The sequence below is a fragment of the Aphelocoma coerulescens genome, chromosome 20 (assembly GCF_041296385.1).
Source record: "Aphelocoma coerulescens isolate FSJ_1873_10779 chromosome 20, UR_Acoe_1.0, whole genome shotgun sequence".
In the NCBI taxonomy this organism is placed as follows: Eukaryota; Metazoa; Chordata; class Aves; order Passeriformes; family Corvidae; genus Aphelocoma; species Aphelocoma coerulescens.
In genome coordinates this window covers 4604465-4617089 of record NC_091033.1, presented here as the reverse complement: position 1 = coordinate 4617089, position 12625 = coordinate 4604465, and the positions used below count along the sequence as shown (strand labels likewise).

General features: G+C 43.8%; 1 protein-coding gene across 3 annotated transcripts in view; it reads right to left on the bottom strand.

Moving 5' to 3' along the window:
• The window catches only part of PTPRT (protein tyrosine phosphatase receptor type T), a 468237-nt gene that overhangs the window by 74123 nt on the left and 381489 nt on the right, over nucleotides 1-12625 (bottom strand). For all 3 annotated transcript variants that reach the window (XM_069033796.1, XM_069033797.1, XM_069033798.1), the window contains one exon: nucleotides 1352-1487. In XM_069033796.1, coding sequence (XP_068889897.1) covers nucleotides 1352-1487 — 136 coding nt within the window. The remainder of the gene's footprint in view (nucleotides 1-1351; nucleotides 1488-12625) is intronic.

Sequence of the window (12625 nt, the reverse complement as noted above, 5' to 3'; positions counted from 1 at the left end):
TCAGGGAACACTTGTCCATATGTAGCTCTAAGCCTCACTTGGATGTGGCTGGTGGTTCCCATCCAAGGGAGCCAGAAGTGATGTGATCAGCAGCTCTGGAGGTGCTGGAGGTGCGCTACAGCCTCCCAAAGCTCCTCTTGCACTCACAGCTTCTAAATGGGAAAAGATTTTCAAGTCAATGAGCCAGTTTATTCCTTATTTCAGTGTGTTTTCCGGCAGGTATCCTTGCAAATTGCAGCAAACAAAGAGAGATACAGACTGCAGGGATTTTGCTTGTCTGCCCTGGGAGGGGCTGTGGAAACAACACAGGGGAAACTGTAATTTTCCAGCTCGAGGGAAAAAAAAAGGGAGAATTTAGATTTCTAATAGTCCCACTCACTTCCTTTCTAATGTTAACTTTGAAGAAAATTGCCCAGGTTTCCAGAGCCTATGGCAAAACCAGATAGAGCAAAGTTCTGCCCGTGGGACATCACACCCAAATTCACCAAACATTGCTGCTTCAGGGACCAGTTCAGTTTTTGCTGAACTGAAAGCAAGTTCAGCTGAAGGTCCTGTGCACTGTCTCAGGGGCCAGCTCAGCTCAGCAGGAGACTGGGAACTTCCACACAGAGCAAATGGATCCTCAGTCTCCAACCTCCAGAACTCGTTCTGCATTACAAGTAATTTTGCTCGGGGGTTTGTCTGTGTTATCTGTGAGATAACAACTTATGTCGTAGCAGTCGTGACATCAGAAGGACCAAGTGTTGGAAAATGGTTGGGATGAGGCAGCCACAGATTCTCTGGGCAATCTGCCAAGGCCTCAGCTCTCTCACAGGGAAGACTTTCTTCTTAATATCCTAATATCCTAATTTATTCCTAATTTCTTCCTAATATCTGATATTAGCTCCTCTCTGGCAGCTTGAAGCCATTCCCCCCTGTCCTGGCACTCCAGGCCCTTGTAAATTGTCTCTCTCCATCTTTCTTGTAGGCTCCCTTCAAGTACTGCAAGGCCACAACTGGCTCGCTCCAAAGCTTCTCTTCCCCAGACTGAACAATGCCCACTCTCTCAGCCTTTCCTGTTAGGAGAAGTCCTCCTTTTATCCCTTTGCACTTCACCATGCTACTTTGTGACTTACCCCTTCACATTAATTATCAATTAATTATCACTATCTCTTTGCAGTAAAAACCATTCTTTTGCTGCTGGATCTCCCAGAACTGGCATTTCTTCTGGGCCTACAACCCTTAGTGTCAGTGTTGTGTAAACAGGCATTAACTGCTGCCCTCTGTCACACATAAAGAATGTTTTCTCTTTATTTATTCTTCTTTTGGAAGAAGCCAGGAGGCTCAAGATGGAAGCAAAGCAGAAACTCACCTTCTCTTGATGGTAAGCATTGCTCCCAAGAGGATAATCACAAACATCAGGAGACCAGCTATAACTCCAGCCATTTTCACCGTGCTGTCAACTTGCTTTTCTGGTTCCACTGCATTGGAATTCTGGGTGGAAGCTCCTTAAAAGATGGAGGGAGAGGAAGGACAAGATAAAAAAAGAAAGAATTTGTAGGGAAACTGTGCAATGGTCCACTTTAAATATTCATTTGAAAGCCTAACAACATATTTGCAATCAAATTGCAATAGACAATTGTCCATCTAACCAAATCTGCCTTTAATGAGGGCTAATGACAGATAATTCAGAGCAGTAATAGGGTGTAAAATCCCAGTGTAGTGTAAATGACTATAATATTTTACTAAGTTATACTGTAACGGGGCATTGACTCTTCTGAAGCACTCAGCATGCACCCAGAAACAGGAGAACAACAGTTCTAATTTTAATCTCAAATAGTTTAAATGGACTTGCAGTCCTTACTCATTGGAATAGTGAGCACAGAAACATGTAATAATAATAATAATAATAATAATAATACCTCTGGCCAAAAATTTTTTCTCCTCTGAAATCAGCTCACATTTGTGTTTCTCAGTGTATTGGAGGCCTGGCTTTTTTAAACATCCCATTACAATTACACATGTAACAAGCATGAATCCAACATACAGAGCACCCTCCACACAGAATCATGGAATGATTTGAGCTAGAAGGCACCTTAAAGCCCATCTCATCCCAACCCCCTGCCATGGGAAGGGACACCTTCCACTAGGCCAGGTTGAACCTTGGATCTCCATCCAGCCTGGCCTTGGCCACTTCCAGGGATGGGGCAGCCACAGCTTCTCTGGACAACCCACTCCAGTGCCTGAGCACCCTCACACATCACCTAATGTACTCCAGGTACGACTTCTTCAGCCCAAACAAGAGAGCATAATTTCTATTTGAAATTATTTGGTTGTTTTTTGTTGTTTTTTTTTTAACAAGTGAAATCCACACACCTGAAAATAAAACATATTTAGGAACATTATTTGCACAGCATTTCTGCTTTTTTCACCCTGCACTAAATAAGCACCTTGGAGAAAGCTGCCCTCTCTCCTGTTGCTGAGACCATTTCAATAGTGCTTATTACAGATCTTAGCTCTGCTGACTTCACCACTTGCTGCACAGAATTTTTCCAGATATAGCTTAAGCCACTGAGCTTGATTTAGAAAGCCCCACAAGATTTGAGTCGTGGCTACTCTAAAGACTAAATAAGCCTATCTTCATTATATTCCTGTTACACTTAACTACTCCTAAAAATATCACCACTGCAGTTCACCGAGTTAAACAAATTCACATTACATGAGACCCACTCTTATCCTGGGCTTCACCTTTGCTGCTGGAGTCAGCCACATCCTCCTCTGCAGCTTAAACGTGGTAGGGAAAGGGAATCAAAGGTGAACACAGAGGGCTGACATCAGAAGACCATAATGGTTTGCTCTTTTAACAGCTCTGTGCTGCTGACCTTCAGGAAATCTGAATCATGTCTGTTCATGGAGTCACTTGAGATAATATTCAATCAAGTCCACATGTTGGTGAGGCAGCAGTGTTACCATCACCGTGCTATTGTTTTGCCTCTTTGCCACACGTTAAACTGCACATGCTTTAAGAGATGATGCAGTGATTAAAGCATGATTTCATTCTCCTACAGCTAAGCTGTTAATCTAGTTTAGCCAGAGCAAAACACAATATTTATCAAGCAAAAAGGGCTGGCTCTTGGACTCACACATATAATTTTCAGCTTTTGCCCCTGACAACTGTACTATTCTGCTGCATTCACCAAATTGCCCATTCAGTTAAGAGTTCACTGATAACTTCTGTGCTCACATGTCTGAAATGCATTAATGGGACTCGTGAGCATGAAAATAAAATAACGTATCAGTTGCATATTTCCATCTTTATTTGACAACCTCTCCCACAACCCTGCAGTGAACGTGTCCAAGAGGTGAGCTATACACCATCAGACAGGCAATCCCCAGGCTGTCACACAACAAAGGCAAGGAGAAAGGTACAATTTCTCCCTGAAAATGGCTAAAACTCTATTCATTTGCAGTGCAAGTCAGAAGTACTCCAAATTATCCTTCAGCTGAGCTGCAGTTACTCCTATGACCCCAAATAATAGGTGTTGGAGAATGGTTTTCTACTATAAACAGCACAGTCAGATGCCCCTCATTTTTGTACCATCTGAATACCCCCACGAAGTGTGAGCAGTGTAAAAAGAAGTAAGAATGTGCTGTCAACTCCATCTTCTAATCCACCAGATTGGTTTGATTTTACCAGGCTGTTGCTCGTTACTCCAGGCAATGTGTGGTCAGAGTGCTTTTAGCTGATATTTCCCAGCCCACTGCAGGCTCCTGCAGTTCCAGGAGGAGAAGAAAGGCTCATTATCCATCCTGACACCTCCACACTGCAGTGACAGATCCACTCCAATCTTCTGGGCAACTCTATCTCTCTTGGCAAAGGCCAACAATTCCTTTAGGCTACCAGCCCGACCATTTGTAAGTTGTCTCAGCTAATAGTGCCTAGCAATGGAGAACCTGACAGTGTCAGCAGATTCCTGGCTCTGGGATTCTCAAAGGCTTGCAATGAAACATTACTGCAAAAGTCCATTGTTTTCCTGATGTTCTGGCATATTTTCCTTGCAGAAGCCTAAATCTTCTCTGCTTGCTTGTACTCCCACCTGCCTCACCACCAGCTGTAGGTAAGAACATTCCTATCCTGGCAGGTGGAGCTCTGTGAGCTGTTTCTTGCAGGAGATGACTTCTGCTGCTCCTGACAGAAATGCTGGTTTAGAATTCAGTTTTGCTTCTCTCCTTTATAGAGATGCAGGATCTGAAATCCTCTGAGCACAGCAGTCCATGAAAACTGCTCAGATGGCCATTTCATGCAAACATCTTTAAACACACTTGCAAAGCTCTGCACGACTGTACTTAAGGGGCCACCCTTTTCTTTCTGAAAAACCATGTTTATATATTTCTGGCATTAAAAAGGAATGAAAACAAACTACATCTGTATTTTCTAGTGGTTACTTCCACCACATTTCCTGGAATGAATTGTTCCTTGTAACAGAAGCTGGATGCTGGAATAATAAGACACAGGCGGGTCACCACTGTTATTAGTGTGTGTATTTCAGTGGCACCCAGAGCCCCCACTGAGGTCAGGACCCCATTACTCTGCACTAACACAAAGTAGGACAATTTTCTGCCCTAAGCTTGCTTTCTTAATAAGGAAGGCAAATGATAGAAAGCAGTGCCAGAGGAGTGAAGGCTGTAGGTCCCCTGACTCCCTATCTGTGCCTTATCTACTCCAGCAGCCTACTGCTCTCAGAGATGCTCATTTATGTACTGTACAAAATGCACCATCCCAGGAGCCAGAGCAGTGGTCTGACTCTGACTTTCACAGGCATTGACATTCACCCATCACTCCATTGGTCAGTCACCATTTTAGTCCTTTCCTAGCAACCCAACTGACTCTGCTTCTCCTCAATCCCTTTCAAAACTCCGAGATCCGGCATCTTGCAGTGAGACAGAAGACAGTACAAGAAGCACATTCTTGGGAGATACAGTTCTGGTGGTGCTGCAGAGATGCAAGGAGAGCAGGGCAGGGGCAAAGGGCCAATCTCCCAGAGCTGTCCAGCTCATCAGCCCATGAGAAGTCAGGTTTCTGGATCATCACACACTGATGGTTTAATTAAGGTTTTAATTAAGGTCTAATCTGGACATGCTGATGTTGGTTCAGAGAATCATAGAATATGCTGAGATGGAAGAGACAGATCAGGATCATCAAATCAGCTCCTGGCCCTGCCCAGACACCCCAACAACCCCACCCTGGGCATCCCTGGCAGCGCTGTCCAAACGCTCCTGGAGCTCTGGCAGCCTGGGGGCCGTGCCCATTCCCTGGGGAGCCTGGGCAGTGCCCTCTGGGGGAAAACCAGCAGTGGCATCTAGGGGAAAGACACCATGGCAATCTCACTCCAAGCAATTTCTGCACAGGTCTGTTATTTGAAAACAAGCCACCAGATATAAAGCAACCTCCTCTGTGGAGGCAGCACTCTGAAAAACATCCAGGAAAGAATGACTACTGAGTGCATGTAGCTGAGCAGGGCTGATAATACAGGTTTCTCCTGTAAGACCTATTTCACAAACTGCAATTTGAAACATTCTTTACTTTAGGCAGCAATTACAATATTGCATTTTAAAAAATGACACTGCCAGGAAAAAGAATTCAAGAGATCCATAAGCAGGAGGAAAAGTCAGGTATTTATGTGAGGTTTCCAGGTGAGGCACAGAAAACAAAGTCCTGCAATGGAAGTGGTACCACAATCACCAGTAGCTAAGACACTGTAGGAGACAGAAGCATCCCAAAGCTTAACAAGAGGAGACAAGAAAGCAAATAAATGATTCTAAGGGCAGCTGGGTCAAATATTCAGAATCAAGAAAAGGGCAATGGAAGTGTGAAGGAGGGAGGGACAAACTGAGAGAAGCAACACAAGAAATGGGAGGTTCAGCCACCACCAGGTGACAGGAAAGACCCAGCAAGGGAACAAGTGTGGCAATGATGAGGTGTGGTTTCAAAATTGTAACACCTAAGAACACAGCTTCTTCAGAGAGAAATTCACTCTTGGAACAAAAAACAATCAGAAAAATTACTTCAGAGCATTATTTAACCCAGAGAAATTAATGAAAAATATCAGGTTCCCAGTCATTATGCATTGAAATGATCTGCACAATCAGAGTAATTTCTTTGCAGCACATAATGGCCAGGCAGTGGGCTGAATGTAAAATCTCCTAATAGACCTAGAGGCTGGTATTCAAAAGACAGCTATTCTCGAATCACTTGTAAACATGATTTCCTTTATTTATTTTTTTATGGTGCTTTCTATGTGAGGGGCCTACAAATTATTAAAGCAGCTCTGCATGAAGAAATCTTTTCCCTCAAGTTTTCAGTTCCTGATAATATCTGTACCTGTAAAACACAGTCTGACGTGCAAACACAAGGGCAGACAGGTACTTCCAGGAGTGATAACACTGAGATAAAGGTGGAAAGGCACCTCTTTACATCCTGATGTGGAAATACCCAGCACCAGCCCTGGGTGTCAGCTGACCACACCCTCCAGAAGTGTATTAGGACTAAAAAAAGAAACTTTGCATGATGCTGGTGCCTCCATGTATCATGAGCCAACAGAGTGGGACAGCTCATCACATCTGGAAGCCAGATTCCACTTTGGATGTTTCTTTGTTGCAATTCATTAAAAAATGAATATCACGAAGAGGATCACCACACACAACGTCACTACACCAATTTTCCACCTCCAGTTATTGAAGACTGCAAGCAGTGCAAGCTTAAGCCTATAATGAGACACACTCATTCCTTTCACAAAGCTCAAAAGTAACAGACAGAATGATGAGAGCCAAAAGCTTTCAACCATATTCTGAGCAGAGAGAGCAGCAAAACAAAGCAGTCCTGGAGAGAAAGACAGACCAGAATTTGTATGAGGGATTTTCGGGCTTACAGGTGGAATCTGTAGGAGGATGAGGGTAAACACACAGTGAGGCATCAAGATCAGCATTGCTAAGCTGAATGAGAATTAAAAAATAGCTGTAAGTGAATAATTGATTCTGGACGTTCCAGGCAAATCCACCACAAGGGCTTTGCTTTTCTCCTCCCGTTTTTCTTCCTCTCTCTTCAGAACAGGAGCACTCAATTTGTGCTAAAGGGAGATATATGGTCCCCAAGAATAAGAAAGGTTATAATATTTCCCTGAAGGAAGAGCTCAGCTAAAGAGCTGCCAACAACTCATGCAATGGTTCAGGGGGTGAGAGAATGTTTCTGTTTTAACTCATCACTTTTGCAGAACTGTATTTAAAAACTAGCTCAAAATTATAAAAATAGAAAACAAGTCCAATTACCAATTTGACAAGTTCAAATTTACAGATTTGACTTAAGTTTTGCAAAGTCTTAGACACAGGAAGATCAACCTTTTGACTGATACAGGCAAAAACTTCTCAGTGCCTGACAATGGTATGGGTATAGAACAGATTCTCCACAATTACTGACTTTTGCCCCAGTCAGCCCCCTCTAAGCAGTTACCCTGCTCTCACCATGATTATCATGAAAACTCCACACCCACAGCAGCTGCAAAACCAGTGAGCAAAGCCAAGCCCAGGGGTGGGCAGAAAGTGAACACTGAAATAAAACCACCTTTTGAGCCCAACTGGACGAAGGTGCTTCAAGTAACCACGGTGACCTCCAAAAACCTGCCCTGTGAGGCTTCACCCCGAGCTGAGCGAGCAGCATGCAAAGGAGAACTCTCTCTTCCAGCAAAAACCCTCTTCCAGCAACAGGGAGTCAGCTGGGCAGGGTTAGGGAGTCTGGGTACACACTCTACGTGTGCTGCATGAAACACCAGCACACTTCTTGTGCTCTGCCAAGCTGGAGCAACACTTTCAGGCATGTCTGGAATGAAGATTTTTCTTTTTTCCTCTACAATAATACTACAAAACAGTCTCACACCTACCTTGTGATTTTATCACATATCCTGATGGAGTCACACAGTTTTTAAATGTCCAGCTCCTGGAAGAAGCTCAGAAGCTCATCAATATCAACCCTGTTTCTGAATATTGGCTTATCCAAAAATCTATTTAATGAAACAGGCATAATGTATTTGTAACAGTCCTGGGTCTCTCATGCCTTTGCAAGTGTTGTTAAAGGACACTGACAATGATAATCTGTTTATGAAAATCATTTTAAGTGATCTGCAATACCTTCCCAGTGGCTGACCCACCTTAGAAAGGATCTGCAGATATCAGGAAATGGAGACAAAAAAATCACCCAAGTGAGTTGGTGTGAGGGTGTGAAGGTCAGGAACACAAGACACTGCTGTCCTCTAAAACATGAGAGCCCCCTCCTGCCTCTCCCCATGCAGCTGCCCCCTCCTTGTGCCAGGTCTCAGCCCCTGTGCAGAAGAGGCTTCAAGGGACAAATATTCAAAGAGTTCTTCCTGCAAACTTTGAAGCAGAAGAGATGAAAAACAAGCCCCTAAATTTCACAAGCAAGGAATCGTCCAATGCTCCCTGCATTCAAACTAAGTAAAACAAAACCAAAGGAAATCTTTTCTTAATTTGACCTTCACTTGTGGCTTTCACGTCCAACTACTGACTTTTCTTTAACTCCCACTCCTTTATCTGGCTACCAATCTATCTGCAAACAGAGATGAATGTACACTGGATCAGGGCCAGCTACAACCATGGCCAAGAGCATCCTTTCCTACCAGGTGGGTCTTGAAAAGGGAAAAGAACCTCCACACGGCTCCAGGTAAATCCTTGCCTGCTTTGACTCCTGGAGAGCTATAATATATTTTATTTTCATTTCTCCAAAGACCCTTCTCCCCTGAAGGTACCCAGTGTGACCCGGCAGTGGATGCTTTGAATGATAAAAGTGATGTTCCCAGACTCACATGTTGCTGAACTATCCCAAATTTTATCTTAAGCACTGTGCCTCTTCTCCCCCTCCCTCCAGCTTCTTATTTGAATTGGGGAGCCCAAGATTAGGGTCTGGCAATGCAGTAGAGCTCTGGAGTAGGCAATGTCCTCTGGACACTGGGCTGGAGATACCAAACTCAGTTCACTCGGCCTCACCCCATTCTGCACCAGGTTCTGCACTAATCCAAAGCTGTGCCTTTAGCTCCCTGGGATAAAGCCCCTAAAGGGATTGTGATACACGAAATTGTGCTAAAAAATAACTTTTAGAAGGCAGAGATTTTCAGGGGAAAAAAACCAACCAAACATTTCCATGCATTCAACTTAAAAAGCGTGATAAACTCATCTGAAATAAATAGTGCAAAACAGAATAAACCTGTCAAAGGAATAATATTCCAGTGTGTTAGAAGACAAAACGCAGTAACAAACAGATTTGAAGTGGGATTAGATCTGTTTAAAAAATACATTATCTGTCTACAAAACCAGAATGTATTTCAGGAAACAAAGAAGCCTCTTCAATGAATTTGAGGGAGCAGGAGTTATTAAATGAACAGTTTTCATGTGCAGCAAAACTGTGTGAACAGCAGGAATTTTTACCTTCCTCATTTTCCACTGATTTTTTGCCATCTCCCCCCCCAGCCCAAGATTTCCCTGGTCACATTTCAGACCCAGGTTCTTCACTGAGATCTCAACATTCTTGCAGGAAGTTTCCTTCTTCCTGTGCTGATGCACTACAAAAAAATCAAGACCTTTTTTTTTCCAGTACATTTGAACTTCCCAGTAATCCCAGCACCTTTTTGCCCCTGTATCATCACAGCTGTCCTGATGTGCAGTTGAAATAATTGTTGGTGAGGAAGTCATAACTAGGCAGGAATAACCATGCAGCACTGGGAGAGGACTATTCCTAGAGAAATGTAATCCATCTAAAAACTGAAAAACCAGCCCTGCTTTCCCATTAATCACATGGAACACTGTCACATCCCAGCTATTCATGCTATGCACATCAGCCTGAAGCAGAAGAACCTATTTCCACATGCTGATGGGATCTCCTCTCTGTATTTAAATTTTCTGGAGTTAATGATGATCCTGGTCCCAGTGTTACATATGATGGGGCAATTTTATGGCACACAGACCTCCAAGTTCATTCTGATGGAAACTGCAAAACCCTTGAGAGGTTCTGAACGTCCCCACTGTGAATGACTTGGTGCTGCTGAGGCTCAATTCTGCAGCATCTCTGGCTCCAGCAGAAGTTTCTATAGAAACTACAGTTTCTATAGTTTCTATAGTTCCTCTGTTCTTCTACAGAGGGCTTACAGAATCAAGTTGTTCTTTTCTTGCCATCATTTCTCTGACAGCAGGACCCAGCTGTCTAAGAATAAGCGCAATAATCAGCCCCAGAAAATGGCACAGCTCCTTTAATTGGAAATGCAAACTCAGCTCCATACATGCTCAGGGGGAGACTCAGCCTGTGCAGAGTGGGATCCACGGGGCTCTTCCATCACACTCAAGTGCTCCTGTGGAGATTTAAGAGGTGTTGAGTCCCCCAGCTGACCCTCAGCACAGGCAGATCTCCACCGCGGCACTGAAGGAGCACCATGAAAGCACTGCCCCCCTTTATGCTGTAGTGGGAGTAACTGGAAAAGTAATTTCTCATGCAAAGCAAGGATTAAACAAGAAGTCATGAAGCTGCTCAGACCTCTGGAAGTTTGACCATTTTCCTTTTCCTGAACTGATAATCACCTGTGCTCAAGAGGCTGGGCGGGTTTCGCGTGGTCACCTGTTGGCTACCTAGCACTGCTAAGAACAAGCAAAATGGTTCCCAGGCAGCATGCACGAGAAAAAAAAAAAGGAAAAAAAATAAAAATGTACCTCATAATTGTTATTATAGTTCCATTCTTTCATTTGCAAGAACTCACATTTTAAGGAAAGAAGAAATCAGTATGGGGAGATAAGGAACCATTAATGAGCCCTCTGCCTTGGTTTCAATTACACTGTGAAATTGAATTAATGCACTTTAGGAATACAAGAGGTAATCGCTCGCTCTTGGTAAGAGGTTGCAATTTTCTCTAATAAAGTGTCGATACAAATATGTTGCTTTAAGACAGGGGGAACAAGTCAGTTAATTCAGAAAGAATGGGACATATTAAAACAAATGCTGTCAAGGAAACCAAACGGCAAAACCTATAAATAACCCGTCTGAACGAAAATTGTATGGCAGAGAGCTGATAAATTGGAGTTTAATTATAAACATTTTTAAAGAGTGCTTTATGTTAATGAGATGCATCCAAGTGCCTAATGCTGTGAAAGATGACATTAGTCCAGTAATTTAAAAAAAAAAAAAAAAAGGAGTAGCCCATGTGAGGAGAGAAGTGGCAACAGATCTGAGACCAATGAATCTGAAAATAAATACATATGTAGATACAAAAGGTTAATAGTGTTTAACATGCTGGCAAACTGTGGGATGGCTACACAGACAAACGCAGGGAGCTTTCTGATGGATCATCCAGCAAAGGCTGATGGTGAGTCCCTGCCCCTGGCCCTTCCCACAGGCACCACCCAGCCCTTCCGTGGAGGCACTGGATGGAGGGAAATGAGCTCAGTGGATGTGCTGGCCCAGCTGGGGACCTGCTGGCCCTGCTTTGGAGGACCGGGTGCTCTGGAATGCTGATGCCACCCCCTCCTCCCAACATTTAATAACCCAATACAAAAGGATTTGAGAGTTTTTTCCTGCCACCACAAGGATCAAGGTCATCTAGCCAGGAGCAGCACACAGGGAACCACGCAGAGAGAGCACTGCAGGAGAGCTGGGCTGAGCTGAAAGGGGCTGATCTGAGCAGCCTGTTTCTTGCTAAAGAGGAGGGAAGAAAACTGGGAAACCTCCAAAATTTTTGCTTTAGTGGACTAAACCACTTTTTAAGGAGTTCTCTGCTTTTCTTTTCTTGGTGCTGTGGCACAGAAAAGCTAATTCCCTGGCAGCCTGCTGGAGGAGTGGAACAGCCCCATGCGTCTCTCGAGTAATTAAAGCGACTCAGCTTCTGAGCAGGTGCCTTGCAGCAACACCCAGGATGTGTTACAATCCCCCAGTAACACATGCCTAACACATTTCACTGCCTGATTACTCCCACACTCACGTTTAGTGCCCTTGTTAATCCAGTACTTCAAGAGAATACTTGTCTTCCTTAAACACGCCTCGATCCTAATCTTCCTGTCACTGGTGTAAATCAGAACTCATTTCACTGGGGCTAATGGAGCTGCTGCAGTATCAAATATCTAGGAATGGGAAAATTAGGCCTCTATTCCAAAATGAACATTTAGTCTGGCACCAGTAGTATGTATTTATTTTCTTGCATCAAAACAATTTTTTTTTCCCCCTCTGGTGCCAACTCAAAGCAGAGCTTTTAATGCTGAGATTTATCCTGACTGCAAAATATGGGGTTTTTTTCCCAATTCCTACCCAAGACACCAGAGTGGCATCCTCACAGGCAGCTCTGTTGATTCTGTTCAAGGCAGACTTCAGGTTTGCTCATTCTATCCTCAGAAAAACACCAATGCAAATAAAGGGGAGTTCAGAGCGATGCCACTAAGGATAATCAATATAATGAGCAGACAGAAGACAGCACAGACACAGGAGGTCATCTAGAACATCCCAGCTATCAGCCTTTGATCAGGACACAGTGTCATTACAGTTTTGTGTCTCTGTGCATTGGCACGCTGCAGAGAGAGGACAGGTACAACACCCCTCTCCAGGGCT